This window comes from Oncorhynchus tshawytscha, linkage group LG07, assembly GCF_018296145.1.
Source record: "Oncorhynchus tshawytscha isolate Ot180627B linkage group LG07, Otsh_v2.0, whole genome shotgun sequence".
Classification (NCBI taxonomy): Eukaryota; Metazoa; Chordata; class Actinopteri; order Salmoniformes; family Salmonidae; genus Oncorhynchus; species Oncorhynchus tshawytscha.
Window position 1 is genome coordinate 40,144,841 of NC_056435.1, and position 22,582 is coordinate 40,167,422.

Here is a 22,582-nt window from a genome sequence, read left to right on the forward strand (position 1 = left end):
GCACCTCAATGTTATTAGTGAATTGAGTGCTCACCCATTTTACATGTAGAATCGCGTCAACATTTTCGGCAGTCAGACATCTGGAGCGTGTGGTCCGTAAAACACAGCATGCTGAGCGATTGGCAGACGAACGCTAGATCCACATTTGGTGTGTCTGCTAAATGAAATGGGCGATGTGTGCGAGCCTTTAGAAGTCTATTTCAGGGGTTATTTGCGTAAATCCACTGCACCTGATCAGACTGTCTAGAATTCAGATAGAGCCAGATGGATGACAGCTGTACCGTCCCTGTCCAACTCTTTCCCTATCCTGATATTTGGCCCTGAGGGAGGTGGGAGGCGCTAGCTCTGAGAGATGCAATATGTGTTCACCATGTCAACAAGGTAGGATGGGCTGGATCAGACAGTGTCTGAGCGAAAACAGGTTCTAAGAATACATTATTTACACAAGTATTCAGACCCTTTGCTATGAGACTCGAAACTGGGCTCAGGCGCATCCTGTCTACAGTCGTGGCCAAAAGTTTTGAGAATGACACAAATGTTAATTTTCACAGTCTGCTGCCTCAGTTTGTATGATGGCAATTTGCATATACTCCAGAATGTTATGAAGAGTGATCAGATGAATTGCAATTTGCCATGCAAATGAACCAAATCCCCCAAAAACATTTCCACTGCATTTCAGCCCTGCCACAAAAGGACCAGCTGACATCATGTCAGTGACTCTCTCGTTAACACAGGTGTGAGTGTTGACGACGACAAAGCTGGAGATCACTATGTCATGCTGATTGAGTTCGAATAACAGACTGGAAGCTTCAAAAGGAGTGTGGTGCTTGGAATAATTCTTCTTCCTCTGTCAACCACGGTTACCTTCAAGGAAACACGTGCAGTTATCATTGCTTTGCACAAAAAGGGCCTCGCAGGCAAGGATATTGCTGCCAGTAAGATTGCACCTAAATCAACCATCTATAACCAGCCTGAGTAGGCCTATAATGCCATTCCTTTTCTGTTCAGAATTTAGAGAAATTAATCCATTTGGAAATGAGCTATTATCAGGCTGGTTAATGCGATGCATGTCTGTTGAATTTGGAAAAATCCACCCACAGTCAGCCTCGCCCCACCTACAGTACTCAGCCAGTCAGGAGCTGCTACCGCATTGCGGCCGTTGCAAACCGCATACTTTTTACTAAACGGTACGTGCTAAATAGTTTCCGACGGTGACTACATAGTATGCAGTTTAAGTATGTAGTACACTAGTATGGGTATTCGGACACGGCAACTGTATAGTTTACATACTAAAAAAGAGTGGTGCAGAAAAGCTTACTCACTAGATCACATATCATGACCACACTGCATCATTCAGTGCCATATGACACTATTTACAGTAGTGTAGGACAGAACTAAAATATTCACAACAGATGACTGAGTAAAAAGCAGTTAACCATGCATCTTATATACTGTATACTTTAACCTTTACCGTGCCATTTACAGTCCACTGTTCGTTCTGTCATTTTCCGCTTTTGCAGCAGTGGCAACAATTTAGTAGTAGTGGACCACCACTTCTAAACACTAATAGCCTCTAAGTACTTCCCCATGGTATTCTAAGGGCTTGGGATAGTATACCATTCTACACCAATTAAAGTGGAAATGACAACTACTCTGCAGATATGAAACAAATCATTAGAATATCAGTCAAAAACATGCCCAGTTTATGCTACAAAACCAACCTCATATGTTTTTAAAAATAGGTTATATTTGACAAAAAATACAATGACGTACAGTAAGGCATTGTTGGCAGAATAGATGGATGCAGTTCAATGCATGATTAATACAATTCACCAAGACATTTCTTGGTAGTCCAACAAATATTGCTATCAGGTTGTAAATCACAGCTGGCCTGGTACATTGTTTGTTGCCTCCATCCATTCGGGATGCACTGTTTCAGTTTCAATGACTCAATATTTAGGACGAAAACGGACAATTGTAACTAAGGCAGTGAATGTCAATACAATCAAACTAGCAAGGGCAATGATCTAAAGTTGTGCTGTTGCTACTGTCTGTAACACACAGTCCAGTTCAAAGACAATGATGGCAGGCCCATGTGGTAAAATGGTTTATTTGCATATAGGTCTACTGTAGCTCTGATTGGCTATGGCACACTGGTCTGCATAGACTCTGGTCCTGGACAAGACAGATGTTTTTATTAGGTTTTATTTACTGCAGTGTCTATTAATTGTCCAAACATATGGCCGCTTTCCCAGTGATATTGATATATCATTTTCACAAATGCCTTACTCTACGTCATTCCCAAACATTCTATGAATTTATGCAAATGAAAAACAATTAACATATCTACTGTAAGTGCTGGCTTGTCAGAAAAGGTAAAAAATAAATAAAAAAGGCATCATATTCTTCCTGGTGGTTTATATGAACAGATTGTAATAAGATTTCATGTTGCTAAAATGCTGTCAGTTCCACTTTAACACTCATGATGTCATATGGACAGTTCAAAGGCATGTCACAGAGAAACACAACAGGGATCAACCGTCAACATAACGGACACACAATCTAATTCTGAGACTGTGCACTAGTAACAGATCCTGAAAGAAACAAAAGTCTGTAATAATTGACAAATGTAAGTTCCTGTACTGTGGTAACAGCAACCCACAACAGATGGGGTTGCCAGCTCCTATGGTCTCTACACAGTGCAGTCATACAGTCATGACAATGTGGAAAACATGACACAATTATACCTGTTCCCTTCATCAGCTTAGATATTGACAAACACACGGATAGGCTACATGCTGCGAAATCACAAGAACCAGGATGCAAGTCGTCAACATAAACATCTACAAACACATTTCAAATGGAATAGGCTTGGCGGGTGAAAGACGCGATTAGTTGAAAGGGAAATGAAAGCTAAATGTCTATTCCTGGCAGCACATAGCAGGATGGTTTAATACATCTCTTTCCAGTGTGTTTAAGACAATAACATGCAGAGAAATAGAGAGGAGATGAGAGCAGAGTGCTGCTAATGCAAACAAGCAGCTCATCTCAGAGCAGCACTGGCTTTAATTAAACTCTTTCAGTCAGGCAAGGAGTAAACAGCTGTCTTCATCTCCCCATTCAGCTAAACACGCTCCCATTAGCACACATCTCTCGCACACACATCCACATAGTGCACTCACTCAGACATCCACACACGCGCACGCACACACATCCACATAGTGCACTCACTCAGACATCCACACACGCGCACACACACACACACTATTTGGCAATTCACCCTAACATGCCCCTAGCAAACAGATGTTCTTTCCTTGTCCATTAAAGATAGCCACTTACTAAAAACACTAGGCTATGTATGTAGCCGAGGCTGTAAGAGTTGGAGGCTGCAGTATAAAGTCCTATCTGTGTTTGTACTGGAGTGGAGTGTCTAGCGGCTACAGTACAGAAGGCGTACGTGTCCTGCTTGGTGTTCCTCTCTAAAGAGACACATTTCAGGAACAAGTTTTTTTATTTATCCGTTATTTTACCAGGTAAGTTGACTGAAAACACGTTCTCATTTACAGCAACGACCTGGGGAATAGTTACAGGGGAGAGGAGGGGGATGAATGAGCCAATTGTAAACTGGGAATTATTAGGTGACCGTGATGGTTTGAGGGCCAGATTGGGAATTTAGCCAGGACACCGGGGTTAACACTCCTACTCTTACGACAAGTGCCATGGGATCTTTAATGACCTCAGAGAGTCAGGACACCCGTTTAACGTCCCATCCGAAAGACAGCACCCTACACAGGGCAGGGTCCTAAAGCCCATGGAGAGCTGGCTCACAAATAGAGAGCCTCTCTGAGTGCAAAATTAAATTCTTATGACCCGGCTATCGTGTTCATAGGTATTAAGAGACTTTTCATTTGACCCGAACACTGCACCTTGCCATCAAAGACCTTTTATTGTAATAACGGCACTATACTGCATTTGCACAATTTACACCTCTGCCAAACACTGTATATGCACTGTATTAGGGCTGTCCCTAATTTAAACAAATCTTGATCGACCGAAAGTTGTCTGTTCTTTCGACCAATCGATTGGTGTATTTTTCCACATATAGACACACCCTACGTGTTTTACTAAAATCAACTATATGCCTTGAGCTTGTCTGATGCTTACAGCTCATGGTTTGATGAAATAAGACAAATGCCTCTGCCGTTACTCTCCTGAAGTTGCCGGTAATAGGCTACACAAGGAGTCGGTAAACTTTCTCATGTGGAATACCAATTTATCTAACAATTTTCTATCAATCTGCGTGCCAGTTATGGTTTTCATATGACAATTTTCGTGAAATGGTTTCATTTAATTTATAAGGTCTTCATAACTCAAAATCATTGTCATGTGGTTAATCAAAATTCTATCTAAATGAAAATTATACAAACCTAAAAAGTAACATCCATGGCCAACTATGTAAAAATAGCCTTTAAAGCCAACAAATAAATACACTGCAGCCTGCAGGTAGAAATTATCCTGATAAAAATAAATATCCTATAAATCACATTGGCTCCACATGGCCTGTGGGTCATGCCTGCTCCCTCCCTCTGGTGTGACATCACAGTTCTACTAGCCACCGTCCCTGGCAACTATATCATGCACACCTGTTCACCATCATTATGCACAGCTGGTCATCATTTTCCCCTTGATTACTCGCCCTTTATTTAGCCCTCAACATATATATAATATATATATATATAAATATATATTATATTATATATATATATATATATACACACTGTATATTCCCGCTGTAAATTGTATATCCTCACTGTAACTCAGTTTTACTCCAGTGTTTTATGTTCTCTGTATTTATATTGTATATCCTGTATGTTGACTTTGTCTGTATTCTGCCTGTACATTGTCTATTGCTGGCAGCATCTATTCACTAAGTCAAATTCTGGGTATGTGTAAATGTAATTGAGAATAAAGTGATTCTGATTAGGCAACACCCAAATCAAAAACACCCAACATCCTGCAATCGTCTTCTTTGTAAACACTGACCTGTTCCAAGACTTCAAAGTAGCACAGCCAATGCAGATGGACTGCTGAATCATATACTGTAGATAGGCTAGGCACCAGGCGGTGTTGCTCCATCTCTGCTAGTTAACTCACACCTGAACAACACAGCAGTGTGATTTAAACACCATCTGCTCAGCTCACACACAGACACATCACTATGCCAGTTAGTTATACTGGGTGCTGTAATCTGGGGTGTCATCCACCCCCAAAATCCAAGGGGGCACAAAGTACGTGAGTACTGCTGGGGGGTGGATTTGACCGGGCCATCCTGAAGTTGGATCATTTTTCAAACACCTGAAACAGCTTTTTCTTGCAATCTAGAGTCATAATCATTCTTCTTAATTCTGTCAAAAATATGTATACTTTTCTGCATATCTACCTATGCCTCTTCAGCTGTCTGTATTCTCCTGACTGGTGGTTCATTTTTCAAATAAACAAAATATTCTTCTCTGCCTCTGCTAAAATCTGGAGAAAATATTGAAAGGAATGTGAGTCTTATTCAGTACATTTAGTTATTGCTTGCCTACCAACCTTGCCAGCAGGCATAAAATCAAGCTTTATTTACAGCACATTTCATACATGGAATGCAATGCGCTTTACAGGAAACTACTAATAAAAAAACTATGAAAATAAAAGCTGAAATATTTACTACACAACAAACATAAGATTAAAAAAACAAAAGTATTACAAAACTGAACAACTAAAAAGCACCCTAAGGAAAACAAAGCTAAAAATATGTTTTAAGATCTATTTTAAATATCTCCACAGTATCTCCTCAGTTTTTCTGGCAGGCTATTCCAGAGGCTGGGGGCATAATAACTAAAGACTGCCTCTCCATGCCTCTTGGTCCGAGGCTTTGGGAAGGCCTCGGACCAAGAGCTAGAGGACCCGAGGGACCTACTGGGTACATAACTTAAAAGCATGTCTGACATGTATTGGGGTGCACAATTGTGGATTGATTTAAAAACCAATAGAATAATCTTAAAATGCATTGTAAAACTCACAGGCAGCCAGTGCAGAGAACTTAAAACTGGTGTGTGCTCTCCGGTGTAAGCACTCAGTCTGGTCTTGGTCAGGAGCCGTGCTGCAGCAATCTGTAGGTTTTGCAGTTGACCAATGGCTTTCTTGGGTAGACCAGACAGGAGGTCAATACAGTAGTCAAATCTGCTTGTAATAAAAGCATGGATGAGTCTCTCTGTATCAGCCTTTGGTCACATTTCTAATGTGTGATTCAACATTTAGTTCAAAATCTAAAATAACACCTAGGTTTTTTACCTGGTGTTTTATCTTTATTGCCTGTAAATTAAAATGTGTGCCTAGATTCTCTCTGTGCTTTGTCTCCAACAATAAGTACCTCGGTCTTATCTTGATTTAGCTGGAGGAAGTTTTGAGCCATCCAAGAATTTAAATCACTAATACAGTCTAATCAATTTTCCGTGGAACTAAAATCTGTGTGACACAGAAATAAAAGTTGTGTATCATCTGCGCAGCAGTGAAAATGAATGCTGTGCTTTCTGATAATGCTGCCAATGGGGTAACATATATAAACTGAACAGTACCGGACCCAAATTCAAACCTTGTCGAACGCCACATGTGATATGTATTTTCTCTGAGTTATGATCACCACAGGTGACAAACTCTCGACCGGTTAAATAGGTCCTAAACCAATTCAGAACTGGACTGGAGAGGCCAACCCACCTCTCCAGTCTGTCAAAAAGGACATCATGGTCAACAGTGTCGAATGCAGCACTTAAAACTAAGAGTACAATGACATAGAGCTGTTTGGCATCTGTGTTAGCTCTAATACCATGTCCCACTTTAACTAAGGCTGTCTCTGTGCTGTGGTGGGCACGAACACCAGACTGGACCTTTTCAAAAATAAAGTTGCCACTTAAAAAATGATTTAGCTGTTTGGACACCAATGCCAGCAATTATAGTTAGACAAGCTAGCTACTCTAACTTGATTGAAATAGCTTCTTGGTAGCTCGTTATGAATGACACATGGAACGAATCACTGGGGAGAATCACTGGGGATGGGGAAACATGAAGATCTACTTCCCCACATGATTCATCCTCTTTGAATAAGAATAAACCTACTTTCCTCCACCTGATTTGCCTTGCGGTCTGTGTTATTGAAGAGTAACATCAACTGCTAACATTTGGTGCCATGACAAGGATGAATAGGTCTGAACAACAAGAAAAACTCAACTGTGTGTTGATCCAGAAGAAAGAGAGAAGGCTGAGTGCAACCCACTTTGGGGAGTCAACTCTTAATCTCCTGATTGATGGCAGAAGTCCTGGGTGAGTCTAGACCAATATCATTTTAAAAGAACCAAATCAGGTTCAAATGAATGCATGCAGTGAGTGATACGTATCTGTGATGTTTAAGGTTCAAGTCCTTTGTTCTCTATTATAGGTGTTTGAGTCCTCTATTAAAGAGTCCTTTCTTTTTGTGGAACCTTCTTGTTGCATAGAAGTGAGTTGCTAGTTGAGTAGCAATTTTTACACTTCAACAAGCTTTTTGAAGTGAATATACATTTTTATGGGTAGCCAGGCCCTACAGAGATAATTTGTTCTAGAACAGGTTTGAATCCTCAAAAAAGGATATATTTTGGGGTTAAAAGAATATATAAACATAGAGATATATATTATACAACTTTAAAAGTTAATATAATGCCATTGTTAAGTGAGAAAACCACTCTGGAAAAGGACGGAAGATATATTTTAAATTCACTGTTTAGGGATATGAAGAACCATTTCAAAGTAGAGAAGTGTAGGCAAGAGATAATGAAGAAATATTCTGTCATTGTTGACAAAGATGGAATATGGAATCTGTCTGATGTATAAAAAGCTTGGGTAAAAATACAGAGGTTGTCTAATTCCTAGACAAAGACAGGATGGTCTTTAACTGTTTTAGCCGAAGTAAGAAAACGGGATGATAAATTCTTTCTGGAGAATCGTGACAGGACATTGAAGAGAGATAAAGAAAGTTTAAGGGCTCTCGGTGAACAGATCAAAACTTTGAAAGAATAAATTCAACAATTACAGGCAAGGGTCATAAAAACAGACTTGACCCCCACCTGTGGACCATTTGTTCCCTCAATCTACCCTCACACTGAGTTGCGCAAGGATGATCGGGTTTCAAGCATCTGGTCAGCACTGCCGGGCTTTGAGTCAACAGATACTGACAGCAGTGATGAATGATGTCTTAGGCCAACCAGAACACAGGCTGTAAAGGGTAGTAAATTCAAATCTCAAGTGACAGTAATCACACACAAATCAGCATCTCCCAAACAGTTGGATGAATGGTCAAAAATGTTGAAACATCCGAGAGAAGTGGGTATGAAAACATGGGACCATTTGAAGCGCTATAGCGTTATAAGAAACTCTACAATCTACATCCTTATGATGGGTACAGTTATTAGCCTTTGTTTTGAACAACCGTGAACATGGTGTATTTGAAGAAAAGGTTTATAGAGCTGTGGGTGGTGAAGAGCAAGATGTGGTTGATGGATGGAGAGCCATGTATGTTTTCCTTAGGGGTCTGACCAATACAACCACCAATTAGGGAGAGATAACCAAATGTGTTCAAAAACCGAAAGAACCGCTTGTTGAATTTGAAGAAAGGTTTAGAGCAGAGGTGGTTAGACACAGTGGGTTACCCGACATGGAAGATGAAAATGCACGCAATTCCTCAGAGCCTGGTGACTCTCTAGGTTTCTTCCTAGGTTCTGGCTTTTCTAGGGAGTTTTTCCTAGCCTTCTACATCTGCATTTACTTGCTGTTTGGGGTTTTAGGTTGGGTTTCTGTATAAGCACTTTGTGACATCTGCTGATGTAAAAAGGGCTTTATAAATACATTTGATTTGATTTACATATTAGTCATTTAGCATTCACACTTATCTAGATCGACCTACAGTTAGTGCATTCATCTTAATTTAGCTAGGAGGGAGAACCACATATCACAGTCATTGTAAGTACATTTTCCCTCAAAGTAGCTATCAGCAAAGTCAGAGCTAGTGTTGGGGAAAAGAGTCAAGTGAGAGTGTTAGTTCACTAAAGGCTTTTTCTTTGGCTCTATATCTTATAGGATTAACTCCCCACCTGCCCTGCCAGCCAGTTGGATATTCTGCAGTTTCCCTGAGAAGCCAAGAAGGGCTGCTTTAAATAATCATAAGCAGTTTTGCGTGCATCATTAATTCAGTTCTGACTAAAGACATTTATTCATTCCTGGGAGGAGGAGGAGGAGGATGAGGCACGGGCTTGGCTGCCAGTAGTGAGTTGTGGTGCAGGCACAAAACGGAGCAGCTCTGGTGAACTCTGGTAGCTAGCTACTGGACATTTCTTTCTCTTTCCATACCTTGAGATGAACACTTGGATGCTTTGCTTGGCCCGGTGGGGAGGGGAGGTCAGTCATGTGACCAGCCTGCTGCCCCCAGGGATGGATCTGTCATCTTTCATTCAGATCACGGCTTCAAAGCGGGATTTGGAACGGACCCATGCATGCAAAGCTGAATTGAATATGAAGCGATGGACAGCGATGGTCATCCTCTGGACATCCATCCTTGGCTGACAATGGAAAGTACTATCATGGTCAGGTGGGATAACAATGCCCTATGGCCAGTGTACCATGGCCATGGCTCACAGGTTTATAAGCATGTCAGACCAAGTCGAACATCACTCTCCAGTTATACTGAGCAGCATTTTTTCCCTTTATCCTTCATATACTGTAGCTGAAGGAGGCCAGTAACTGAAAGCTTGCTAGATCAAATCCTCGAGCTGATAAGGTAAAAATCTGTAATTTTCCCCCTGAGCAATGCAGTTAACCCACTGTTCTCCGGGCTCCGATGTCGTGTATGTCGATTAAGGCAGCCCCCGCATCTCTCCGATTCAGAGGGGTTGGTTTAAATGCAGAAGACACATTTCAGTTGACTAGGTATCCCTCTTTCCCATATAGCCGTTGTCCCTCCACTTCTCTGGGTTAGCTACACCTGGCTTGGGTGTCCACAGCACACCTGTCTGCCATTGGTCCACCCACAGGACACATGAGTCTAACCATAATCACCATTAGGCAAGAAAAATACTCACTAGAGAGGACTACAGACTGACTCCATGGCCTCTGTGCTTAATGAGCAGAAACATAATTTATTATGCTTGGAAAGCCTGGGTTTCTATGAGGAGTTTGCAGAGGCAAATACAAATAAAACTGAATTGAAGTGAGCTGAATTGTGTCCCAATACACCTGCTGTTCTACGCTGAAACTGTGTGAGGGCTCTCACATTCAGTCCAGTGCTGAAATGTGAAAGTTGAGAGTATAGTGGCCCAATTCTCTGCTCTGCAGCGCTGGAAAGAGTTTACTTAAAGGGGAATGTCAGGGATGCACACTGACAAGAGCACAGAGTAGCCCAGCCTGCATCCTTCCAGGCACAGGGCTAACACTACGCCACACACACACACACGCGCACACACACATGCGTGCACCGTAGCTCACACACAAATCAAAAACACATAGGTTCAGTCCCACCAAGAAATGCTCAACATGTGGGCACAAGTTTACACAAATTGAAATGAAGAGACAGAAAAAGCCCTCATTGCCCTGAGCTGAACCCGTCTATTAATTCTTATCATCATTGTGTTTGTCGACATGACTAGGCAGCCGCTAGCATGGCAGATAAGAGGGCCGCTTCTGCGCATTCAGAGTTTCAACATCTAGCATAGTCCTGTCAATATCTGTCCCTTTCAAATGGCTGTCCTCCATGTAATCTTATTTGCAATGGAAAGCAGTGGGTTGATCTTAGAAGATCTACAACTGACATGGTGGACATTAAGAATCAGCGACAGCAGAGGTTGAGGCTGAGGTCAAATAGAATTTCTTAAAACATAATAAAGTCGGCTCATGTTTCCTCTCGTACCTGGAAACATATACAGTTTATCTGAGTACTGCAGCAATACGAACGGGATGCTCGTTCACTGACAATGCAGATTCATTCCAAATCAATTTCACTAAGGACAAAGCTACAGGACAGCCTTTTCTGCGCCCGCAGCTTTTTGCCTAGACTGTGGGTTTAAAAGACATTCCATTTGACAACCATCCCCCCTAAACTATCAGCATGCATGAAGAAGCTCTAATGATTTTAATTATTCACCCCACACAAACCACTTCATTATTCACCCCACACAAACCACGTGTTTATGTATGTAAATACCACCTCTAAAATGTTAATTGCTTTGACCTTTCTTTTTTAAGAACACAGTAGACATTTTGTACCAAATAAGTACATTTTGAGGGTATGGGAGAGTGGGGTAAGTTGTGCCAAAGGGTTAGATGAGCCACCCTTTGTGTATGGTTTCCTAGAAACAAGGGGTGGCTCAACAAAGTATAACATCAGAACCAAAGTGACATTTTGACTCCTCACACCCTACCCCTTCCTAACTAAATATGTAATAATATGTAATATTCAGGAAAAGCAAGAGGTCTTCCTAGAATCTGTGAAGGAAGAAACTACATGGAAAAAGTGGTAAGCAAGTAAGGATGAAAAAACACATTTTCAAATAAATGTATTGTGTTATAGGTTTCATGATGCTTGTATCGTAATTAAATTATATATTTTATTAATTTATTTAATATAAATTATATAACTGTAAGGTTTGGTGGAGGAGGAATAATGATCTGGGGCTGTTTTTCATGGTTCAGGCAACGCCCCTTAGTTCCAGTGAAGAGAAATCTTAACACTACAGCATACAATGACATTATAGACGATTCTGTGCTTCCAACTTTGTGGCAACAGTTTGGGGAATGCCCTGTCCTGTTTCAGCATGACAATACTCCCGTGCACAAACCGAGGTCCATACAGAAATGGTTTGTTGAAATCGGTGCGGAAGAACTTGACTGACTTGCACAGATCCCTAACCTCAACCTGATCTAACACCTTTGTGATTAATTGGAACGCCGACTGCAAGCCAGGTCTAAGGGGGGGCAAACTCTATATTATTGCCCTTGATTTTGGAATGAGATGTTCGACTTGAACTCTATTGGAGGGATGCAATAACATTCTTCCACGAGAAATTCCATAATTTAGCGTTTTGTTGATGGTGGTGGAAAATGCTGTCTCAGGCACTGCTGCAGAATCTCCCATAAGTGTTCAATTGGGTTGAGATCTGGTGACTGAAACAGCCATGTCATATGGCTTGTATCGTTTTCATGCTTATCAAACCATTCAGTGACCACTTGTGCCCTATGGATGGGGACATTGTCATCCTATGCGGGCAATTGTTATACATGACCCTAAACATGTTGGGATGATAATTGCTTAATTAACTCAGGAACCACACCTGTGTGGAAGCATCTGATTTCAATATACTTTGTATCCCTGAAATACTCAAGTATTTCCATTATTTTGGCAGTTACTTGTGTATAAAGCACAGAAAAATCACGTGTTTGACTGCACTGGGCCTTTGTTGGCCACACCTGATCTTAAAACTTCTTAGGGGTCAAATCCCGTTAACGGGATCGATTTGACAACATCCGGTGAAATGGCAGAGCGCCAAATTCAAATTAAATTATTAGAAATATTTAACTTTCACAAGTGCAATATGCCAAATTAAAGCTTTCTTCTTGTTAATCCAGCCACCATGCCAGATTTCAAAAATACTTTACGGCAAAAGCAAACCATGCTATTTTCTGAGGACAGCACCCCATCAAACAAACACAGACAATCATATTTCATCCCGGCAGGCGCGACACAAAACTCATTATATAATTCATGCCTTACCTTTGAAGATCTTTTGTTGGCACTCCAATATGTCCATAACCATCACAAATGGTCCTTTTGTTAGATTAATTCCGTCGTTATATCTCCAAAATGTCCATTTATTTGGTGCGTTTGATCCAGAAAAACACCGGTTCCAACTCGCGCAATATGACTACAAAATATCTAATAAGTTACCTGTAATCTTTGTACAAACATTTAAAATAACTTTCCTAATACAACTTTAGGTATTTTTTAACATAATAATAATCAATAAAATTTAAGACGGGATAAACTGCGTTCAATAGCGGATAAAAACAAAGTGGAGCGCCCTAACCACAACAAGTACACTACACTCGACCCTTGTTCTGAACAGCCCTACTTCTTAATTTCTCAAAGGAAAAACATCAACCAATAGGAACTGCAAGCAAGTGCCTTAGAAATCTAGATCCCCATAAAAAACCCATTGAAAAGAGAGTGACCTCAAAAAAAAATCCTGGTTGGTTTGTCCTCGGGTTTCACCTGCCAAATAAGTTCTGTTATATTCACAGACATCATTCAAACAGTTTTAGAAACTTATAATATGCATATCCTAGCTTCTGGGCCTGAGTAGCAGGTTGTTTACTTTGGGCACACTTTTCATCCAGATGTGAAAATCCCGCCCCCTAGCCTAGAGAGGTTAACGTTCTCTGAACTATTTGAGAGCATTCCCAATGTCAACCCATCTGGAGAACGTTTTTAGAACATCACCAAAATTGAAATGAAACCATCTTTGAACTTTTAGGAAACGTTTGGGTTAAAGTAATGAAAACAAAAAAATGAACATGTACCTGTGTGAAAGAGAGGCTATGACAGAGTAGCAGAGGCACACAAGGTCTGATCTGATGACATGGAGTCTGAGGTTGATAAACATATCAAGAATCTTGCCGACCAGTGTCATGGGCTTAGTAGCCTGAAATGCAGAGAACTTGAAAACAAATTGGCACATCGAAACAACATCCTTGGCCCAGTAATCTGGGACCGGTTTACCAAAAGCATCTTAAGGCTAACTAAGTTATTCTTTAGAACTTTTGTATGAGCATCATTAAATCTCCAAGCCGTTTCCCAAAACTGTCATTATTAACATTGGGCTCCCGAGTGGCGCAGCGGTCTAAGACACTGCATCTCAGTGCTAGAGGCGTCACTACAGACACCCTGGTTTGAATCCAGGCTGTATCACAACCCGCTGTGATTGGGAGCTCCATAGGGAGGCACACAATCGGCCCAGCGCCGTCCAGGTTTGGCCGGTGTAGGCCGTCATTTTAAATATGAATTTGTTCTTAACTGACTTGCCTAGTTAAATCAAGGTTAAATAAAACATTTAAACGCTCGTAATCTAACACCTGCCTCAGACCAAGTGTAAAACAGCTAAGTGCGTTGTTAGATGTTTTTTTGCCCTCCCTGCTCTAAACAGAATCACTTGGTTTTTCCGTCTATCTGGGACTGCTGAAACTTCATAACAACGTTCACTACAAATACAAGTTGCTAATGTCCTTGCAACTCATACAAACAAGTGACATATAAAAATATGTTTCGTTAATTATAACGTTAAGGTAAAACTTGAATGGAGAAGGCTGGTCCGAGAGCAGCGCTCCTCTTCTTTCGATCCTCTCGACACACTTAGTGACCGTTCTCTCTGCGTAGTGTTTTGGGAAACGCATGTTGCATCTTCTGTCATTGTAGGAAAGATGCATAGTTAAAACACTCTTAAGCCTAAGTTTCATTGTTATCGGGAAAACTGGCACTGGTCAAGATATTGAACAGAGATCTATATCTGAATGTAGGCATACATTTAAGATATACAATATACCACACCCCCATTTCATGAATTAAACTTTTAACCATCACCCACTGTCACAGGACACCATCACCCACTGTCACAGGATACCATCACCCACTGTCACTGGAAACCATCACCCACTGTCACTGGAAACCATCACCCACTGTCACCATCACCCACTCACAGGTCACTGGAAACCATCACCCACTGTCACTGGAAACCATCACCCACTGTCACTGGAAACCATCACCCACTGTCACTGGACACCATCACCCACTGTCACTGGACACCATCACCCACTGGACACCATCACCCACTGGACACCATCACCCACTGTCCCAGGACACCATCAACCAGCTGTCACAGGACTCCATCACTCACTGTCACTGGACACCATCACCCACTGTCACTGGACACCATCACTCACTGTCACTGGACACCATCACCCACTGTCACTGGACACCATCACTCACTGTCACTGGACACCATCACCCACTGTCACTGGACACCATCACCCACTGTCACTGGACACCATCACTCACGGTCACTGGAAACCATCACCCACTGTCCCAGGACACCATCACCCACTGTCACAGGACACCATCACCAGCTGTCACTGGACACCATCACTGGAAACCCAGCTGTCACTGGACACCATCACCCTGTCACAGGTCACTGGACACCATCACCCACTGTCACTGGACACCATCACCACTGTCACTGGACACCATCACCCAGCTGTCACTGGACACCATCACCCACTGTCACTGGACACCATCACCAGCTGTCCCAGGACACCATCAACCAGCTGTCACAGGACACCATCACCCACTGTCACTGGACACCATCACCCACTGGACACCATCACCCACTGTCACTGGACACCATCACCAGCTGTCACTGGACACCATCACCAGCTGTCACTGGACACCATCACCCGCTGTCACTGGACACCATCACCAGCTGTCACTGTCCCAGGACACCATCACCAGCTGTCACTGGACACCATCACCACTGTCACTGGACACCATCACCACTGGCTGTCACTGGACACCATCACCAGTCACTGGTCACTGGTCACTGGAAACCATCACCAGCGGTCACTGGAAACCATCACCCACCATCACCAGCTGTCACTGGACACCATCACCAGCTGTCACTGGACACCATCACCAGCTGTCACAGGACACCATCACCAGCTGTCACAGGACACCATCACCAGCTGTCACAGGACACCATCACCCGCTGTCACTGGACACCATCCCAGCTGTCACTGGACACCATCACCAGCTGTCACTGGACACCATCACCAGCTGTCACTGGACACCATCACAGGACACCATCACCAGCTGTCACTGAACACCATCACCAGCTGTCACAGGACACCATCACCCACTGTCACTGGACACCATCACCCACTGTCACAGGACACCATCACCCGCTGTCACAGGACACCATCACCCACTGTCACTGAACACCATCACTCACTGTTCACAGGACACCATCACCCACTGTCACTGGACACCATCACCAGCTGTCACTGGACACCATCACCAGCTGTCACTGGACACCATCACCAGCTGTCACAGGACACCATCACCCACTGTCAGAGGACTAGAGGTCGACCGATTATGATTTTTAGAACGCTGATACCGATTATTGGAGGACCAAAAAAAGCCGATACTGAATAATCGGACGATTTTTATAAATATATTTGTAATGATGACAATTACAACAATAATGAATGAACAATGAACACTTTTATTTTAACTTAATATAATACATAAATAAAATCTATTTAGTCTCAAATAAATAATGAAACATGTTCAATTTGGTTTAAATAATGCAAAAACATAGTGTTGGAGAAAAAAGTAAAAGTGCAATATGTGCCATGTAAAAAGGTTTTAGGTTGTAGTTATTATAGGAATTATAGGACTATTTCTCTCTATACCATTTGTATTTCATATACCTTTGACTATTGGATGTTCTAATAGGTGCTTTAGTATTGCCAGCCTAATCTCGGGAGTTGATAGGCATGAAGTCATAAACAGCACTGTGCTTAAAGCATTGCTAAGAGCTGCTGGCAAATGCAGGAAATGGCTGTTTGAATGAATGTTTACCAGCCTGCTGCTGCCTACCACCGTTCTATCAAATATCAAATCATAGACTTAATTATAATATAATAAACACACAGAAATACGAGCCTTAGGTCATTAATATGGTAAAATCCGGAAACTATCATTTCGAAAACAAAACGTTTATTCTTTCAGTGAAATTACGTATTTTATCGAACGGGTGGCAACCCTAAGTCTAAATATTGCTGTTACATTGCACAACCTTCATTGTTATGTCATAATTATGTAAAATTCTAGCAAATTAATTACGGTCTTTTTTAGGAAGAAATGGTCTTCACACAGTTCGCAAAGAGCCAGGCGGCCCAAACTGCTGCATATATACCCTGACTCTGTTGCACAGAACGCAAGAGAAGTGACACAATTTCCCTAGTTAATATTGCCTGCTGACATTAATTTATTTTAACTAAATATGCAGTTTTAAAAAATATACTTGTGTATTGATTTTAAGAAAGGTATTGATGTAAATGGTTAAGTACATTTGTGCAACAATTGTGCTTTTTTCGCTAATGCGCTTTTGATAAATCATCACCCGTTTGGCGATGTTGAAGTAGGCTGTGATTCAATGATAAATTAACAGGCACTGCATTGATTATATGCAACGCAGGTCAAGCTAGTTAAACTAGTAATATCATCAACCATGTCTAGTTAACTAGTGATTATGTTAAGATTGATTGTTTTTTATAAGATAAGTTTAATGCTAGCTAGCACCTTACCTTGGCTCCTTGCAGCCATAAGGTCCTTTTGATGCTGCACTTGTGTGACAAGTGGTCAGCCTGCCATGCAGTCTCCTCGTGGATTGCGATGTAATCGGCCATAATCGGCGTTCAAAAATGAAGATTACCGATTGTTATGAAAACTTGAAATTGGCCCTAATTAATCGGCCATGCCGGTTGACCTCTACACAGGACACCATCACCCACTGTCACAGGAAAACCACACCCACTTACCCCGAGACGGCTCAACTTACCCCATATCGGGGTTAAGTTGTGCTGTTTTCAACTATTATGTTACCATGAATTTGAATTATTTCCAGGGATACACAACATCCTGAAATATTGTTAGAAAGAATACTATATTTACCCTTGACATAGTCATGCTGAATGTAAAAAATGGCTCAACATACCTTACCCTACGCCAATTTATTTTATTATTCTGTTATAATAGAAACACAGCTCAGCTTCCTATGAGTCTCCAATATTGCCTAACATAGAACTAATGGTGAGTAGTTGTTAGTTGACAAGGTTGAAAATGTTGTTCCCTCTTATTCAAACCATTTAGAACAGAGAGTTTCTGCTGATGGGACCCTCCTGCACTATATTGGGGTCTTTACTGAGCATGGAAGGATTACTAATATACATTGCCCGGGGGGAATTAGATTCTAATCATTTAAGAGAACAACTTCCATCAATCTCAAAATAATAAAGCTTTAGAAAGTAGCCCATTTGGAGTACGGCGCTGTTTAAAGAAGAATTGTATTGCAAAGCCAGATTTCATACTCTACAGCCCACTGCCAAATACACAACAAAACAATCTGAATGGTTTAGGATTAAAGCTGTGTTATTCACGTCCATCAACTCATACGTCTGAGTGATTCACATCAATCCTATACAACATGTAGAGTGTGATATGTAATCACTAATATGCAAAAGATAACAAGGAGCAGTCATGGGGGGAAATTAACATACAGTGTAACTATATTCAGCTCACCATGAAACCATGCTCCTTCCTGTATGCAATCTGATACCAGGAAACAAACATTCTTTACATGCCATGGCCCCATTTTCTATAAATCGCCATCTGATATCCAGGTTACGATCTTCCAGACTGCACCTTCACCCGAGAGTCTAGTTGGGACACCAATAATTAAGTTTATCTTAATGTCCTTACACCTCATTCTCTGTCTCAGGTCTACAGTGACTAGGGTCTGTCCTACCTATACTTCATGCCGGTCCGTATGCTCTGGTCGCTGGACGTGGGCTGGCTCTGGACCGTGAGCTGTCCCAGACTACGGGCCACCATGGCCACAGCCCTGAACTTGTTGCGGGTGCCTGTGTTGGGGCTGTTGGCATTCTGGCGGTGGTTGAGCCGTTCCTCTGTACTGCGGCTCACCCCTCCACGGTTGTGGTCCGTACACACTAACGACACCTGCATCCTGACTGGGACTGGGAGCCACCAGGCACGGCTTCAGGTGCTCCGGTTAAAGATTGTGGTGGGTCAGTCTAAGACACGGCTACTTTCAGTCTGGATAGTCTCTTGGTCAGGTCAGTGTCAGGGTAGTGAGGTCAGTGTCAGGGTAGTCAGGTCAGTGTCAGGGTAGTCAGGTCAGTGTCAGGGTAGTCAGGTCAGTGTAGTCAGGTCAGTGTCAGGGTAGTCAGGTCAGTGTCAGGGGTCAGGTCAGTGTCAGGGTAGTCAGGTCAGTGTCAGGGTAGTCAGGTCAGTGTCAGTGTAGTCAGGTCAGTGTCAGTGTAGTCAGGTCAGTGTCAGTGTAGTCAGGTCAGTGTCAGTGTAGTCAGGTCAGTGTCAGTGTAGTCAGGTCAGTGTCAGTGTAGTCAGGTCAGTATCAGGGTAGTCAGGTCAGTATCAGGGTAGTCAGGTCAGTATCAGTGTAGTCAGGTCAGTATCAGGGTAGTCAGCTGTCTACAGAGACAAGAGGAGAGGAGAATTATCGTCTTCCGAGGGTTTCCTGCTTCAACACAGCCTCAGCCTGTGTGGGTGTCTCTGCTTTGTCTGCTACAGAAACCAACAACCGGCCACTTCAGACTGCTGGCACAGGAACACCGTCTCGGTCCCGGCAGAGACACAAAAACAGACGAAGACGCACCCTCCAAAAAAAGGTATAGCGTCTTACGACGAGAAGAGCAGTTTAATGAATCTCCCTTTGCAATCTCGACTGGCTTGTCCTCGATTCATCCGACTGTCTCACTCAAGCTTTCTGTAGTAATCAGAGGCTCATCACAGACTGACGGGCAGATGCAATCATTCTGCAATTTCCTTTTAATCTGGAGCTCAGTTCTACAGATAACACAGAGAATGGAGACACATGAGCACAAAGAGATGATGAACTACTCCAGGAGGTAAAATTCTGATCCCTTACAATGTCCACAGCAGCAGCAGCTGTCCTGGTTGTGTGACTTCCTCTACTCAGCAGCTCTGTTTTTCAATCAGAGAGCAGTCTCTTGTTCACTGACTCCCATCCCTCCGCTGTCTCCCGGATTATACTTACATGTGTATAACTAGCGCATGGTATAAAGAGGCAGAGTGAATGCAGACAAGAGTAGAGGAGGAGAAGAAAGAGAGAGGGTGGGAGGGATATGGAGAGATGCTATGGAGAGGAGTATTGAGAGGGTTACACTAGCATGAGAGAGAGAAAGAGCGAGCGTGAGAGAGCAAGCGACAGATAGAGGGAGGGAGAGATGAAGGGAAGGGGCAAGAGAGAGTGTCCACAGCTGCTGTTATAGGAGAGGCTGGCTGGTGTATTTTTGATCCACTTCTCATCTACCTCCCTGCTCCAGCATGGCTAAGTCAGGTTCAGCATGGCTCAGTCACTGTGGCAGAGTGTGGTCCAGTCAGGTCCAGTATGGTACAGCTTGGTCCTGTCAGGTTCCGAGTGGTCCAGTGTGGTTCAATCAGGTCCAATGTGGTTCAGTAGTTCATCTTCGGCTTCACATCAAATGTGAATACATCCCCTAAAACATCTGTCTCATTGTTCTATCTGTGGGGATTCCTCTGGATTTTGGCAATGGGGCTCTTTATCTACTTCCCCAGAGTCAAATTAACTCGTGGATACCATTTTTTTTATCTCTGTGAAAGTTTTGAAGGAAGTTGCTCCCAAAGTCCCAAAGTATCCCTTTAACTGAAAATAAATTATTCCTGGCATATTTATTCATTTGAATAATTTTGTTACATAAATAAGAACATAGCCCGTATCCAATTACTTCCTGCATGGCGACAAGCAATTGATATGTAAGACAATGTCCGTGTTCAGGGGGACTTAGTGAGTGGATAAGCTTGGCTTAATATAATAATGGTGGAAGGTCACAGTAAACACTGTGGTAATAAGAGACAACACACTATTGGTTGAAGGAGTGAGGAGACAGTAGAGGCTTGCGTTACAAGTAATCTAATACTGAACCTTATCTAACCAGGCCCATGCAGCTAGTTGCTTCTGCTGGAGGAGCTAATTAAAAGAGATGTGGTGAGGAACAGACAAATAGTAAGGCAGAGTGGAGAAGCAAACACCAAAAAAAGGAATCCAGCAGACAAGCTGCAGCCAACTGACACACCTATTTTTAGAGCCTTAACCTTTTGCTCTAGGACTTATACAGAGTAAAAACGTATTTAATTCAACTAATTTTAAATTGGATTTCACACCCGCCTTTGGGGACAGGCCCAGGGAGAGATGCTGTCCCATCTCCTCTCGTTGAAAGTGACTGTGTAGGGTAGATGGGCCACTGCAATGCTCCTTCTACAAAACATTTATTGTGATTCCCAGCAATGGCTGTGGGGGAGGCCGTTGGGTCGTTCAGAGTGACGGTGTCATAGTGTTGTTCTAGAGGCTATGGTCAGGGTTCCTGACTGGAAGTCAGGGTGCTGGGGAGCCCTCTCCCGTCCTGGTGGAGCAACAGAGCATGAGAGCAGCCGCCCCCACACCCCTCACCCCAAACCCCTTGGGAGAAGCTGGGGACAGTGTACAGGGAGGGAACAGGGGCTCAGGCTGCCCAGATAGTGTCAACATCTAATCCACACCAGCCCACTCACCACGCCAGTCCCCTGGGGCTCCACCGACCTCTGACCTGGGCATGGCTATTGTTGCTGAGATGTGAGCGATCTGCTGTAATCATTACACCAAATAAGGCTTGTTTCTTGCCAAAGATGTTGGGGACCAATATTGTTAGGTTGTAGTACTGAGTTTACACTCAGATGTAAAGCTGCCAGACAAAAGAACTACACAAGTCACTGCACAACACTGTAGGCCTACTGTATCATATCATACACAAAGCACCAATCAAGTCTAACTGAAGCCACTTTGGTCCCATCTGGCCTATAGTGTTCATATTGAATGTGCTTCTTGCTCCAATAGACTAGACTATAGCAGACATGCAGATGAGGAGAAAGGAAGGAGAAAGCGGGGGAGTACCGCAGCACAGAGAGGGTGGTGACAGGAACCAAAGCGACATTCAGCATGATGAGCTAGGGTGACTCTCCGCTAATGGAGTCACACTTAGTCAGAGTAACACAATAAACACGCCTGTCTATAGAGGGCTAAATGGAAAAACAAAAGTCTGTTGGAATAAAGATGCATGCCCACACACAGGGTGAGCATTTCAATAGTCCAAATTGTCTCCACATTCTGGATGGAACACCCACAGCAGAGGTCAGAATTGGGCAAACACCACATAGACCTATAGTAGCAACCATCCATCACCACTTCCTATTCATTCCTCAGTCTTCTGCTCCAACACGTAGACCTAATGACGATGCCTCTTCCCTCTACTCCTGGGACTCGTATTATTGTAAATTAAGAAATAAATCAACCATATGGGACTTGAAACATAAAATAACCTGAACAGTCCCCAGCCACCCCAGTCATAGATTGTTCACTCTACTACCGCATGACAAGCGGTACCGGAGTGCCAAGTCTAGGACAAAAAGGCTTCTCAACAGTTTTTACCCCTAAGCCATAAGACTCCTGAACAGGTAATCAAATGGCTACCTGGACTATTTGCATTGTGTGTGTCCCCCAATCCCTCTTTTTACACTTCTGCTACTCTCTGTTTATCATATATGCATAGTCACTTTAAAACCTCTTAGTGATCCCTT

At 42.7% G+C, this 22,582-nt stretch overlaps 1 protein-coding gene across 5 annotated transcripts in view; it reads right to left on the reverse strand.

The window, feature by feature from the left end:
• LOC112254497 (voltage-gated potassium channel subunit beta-2) overlaps positions 1-22,582 on the reverse strand; it is a 171,076-nt gene that overhangs the window by 32,959 nt on the left and 115,535 nt on the right. Inside the window, exon 1 of one of the 5 annotated variants that reach the window (XM_042324401.1) lies at positions 18,696-19,072. The exons of the other annotated variants lie outside the window; for them this stretch is intronic. Coding sequence (XP_042180335.1) covers positions 18,696-18,913 — 218 coding nt within the window. The 5' untranslated portion in view covers positions 18,914-19,072. Of the gene's footprint in view, positions 1-18,695; positions 19,073-22,582 lie in introns of those variants that run through there. 5 annotated transcript variants of the gene reach the window in all.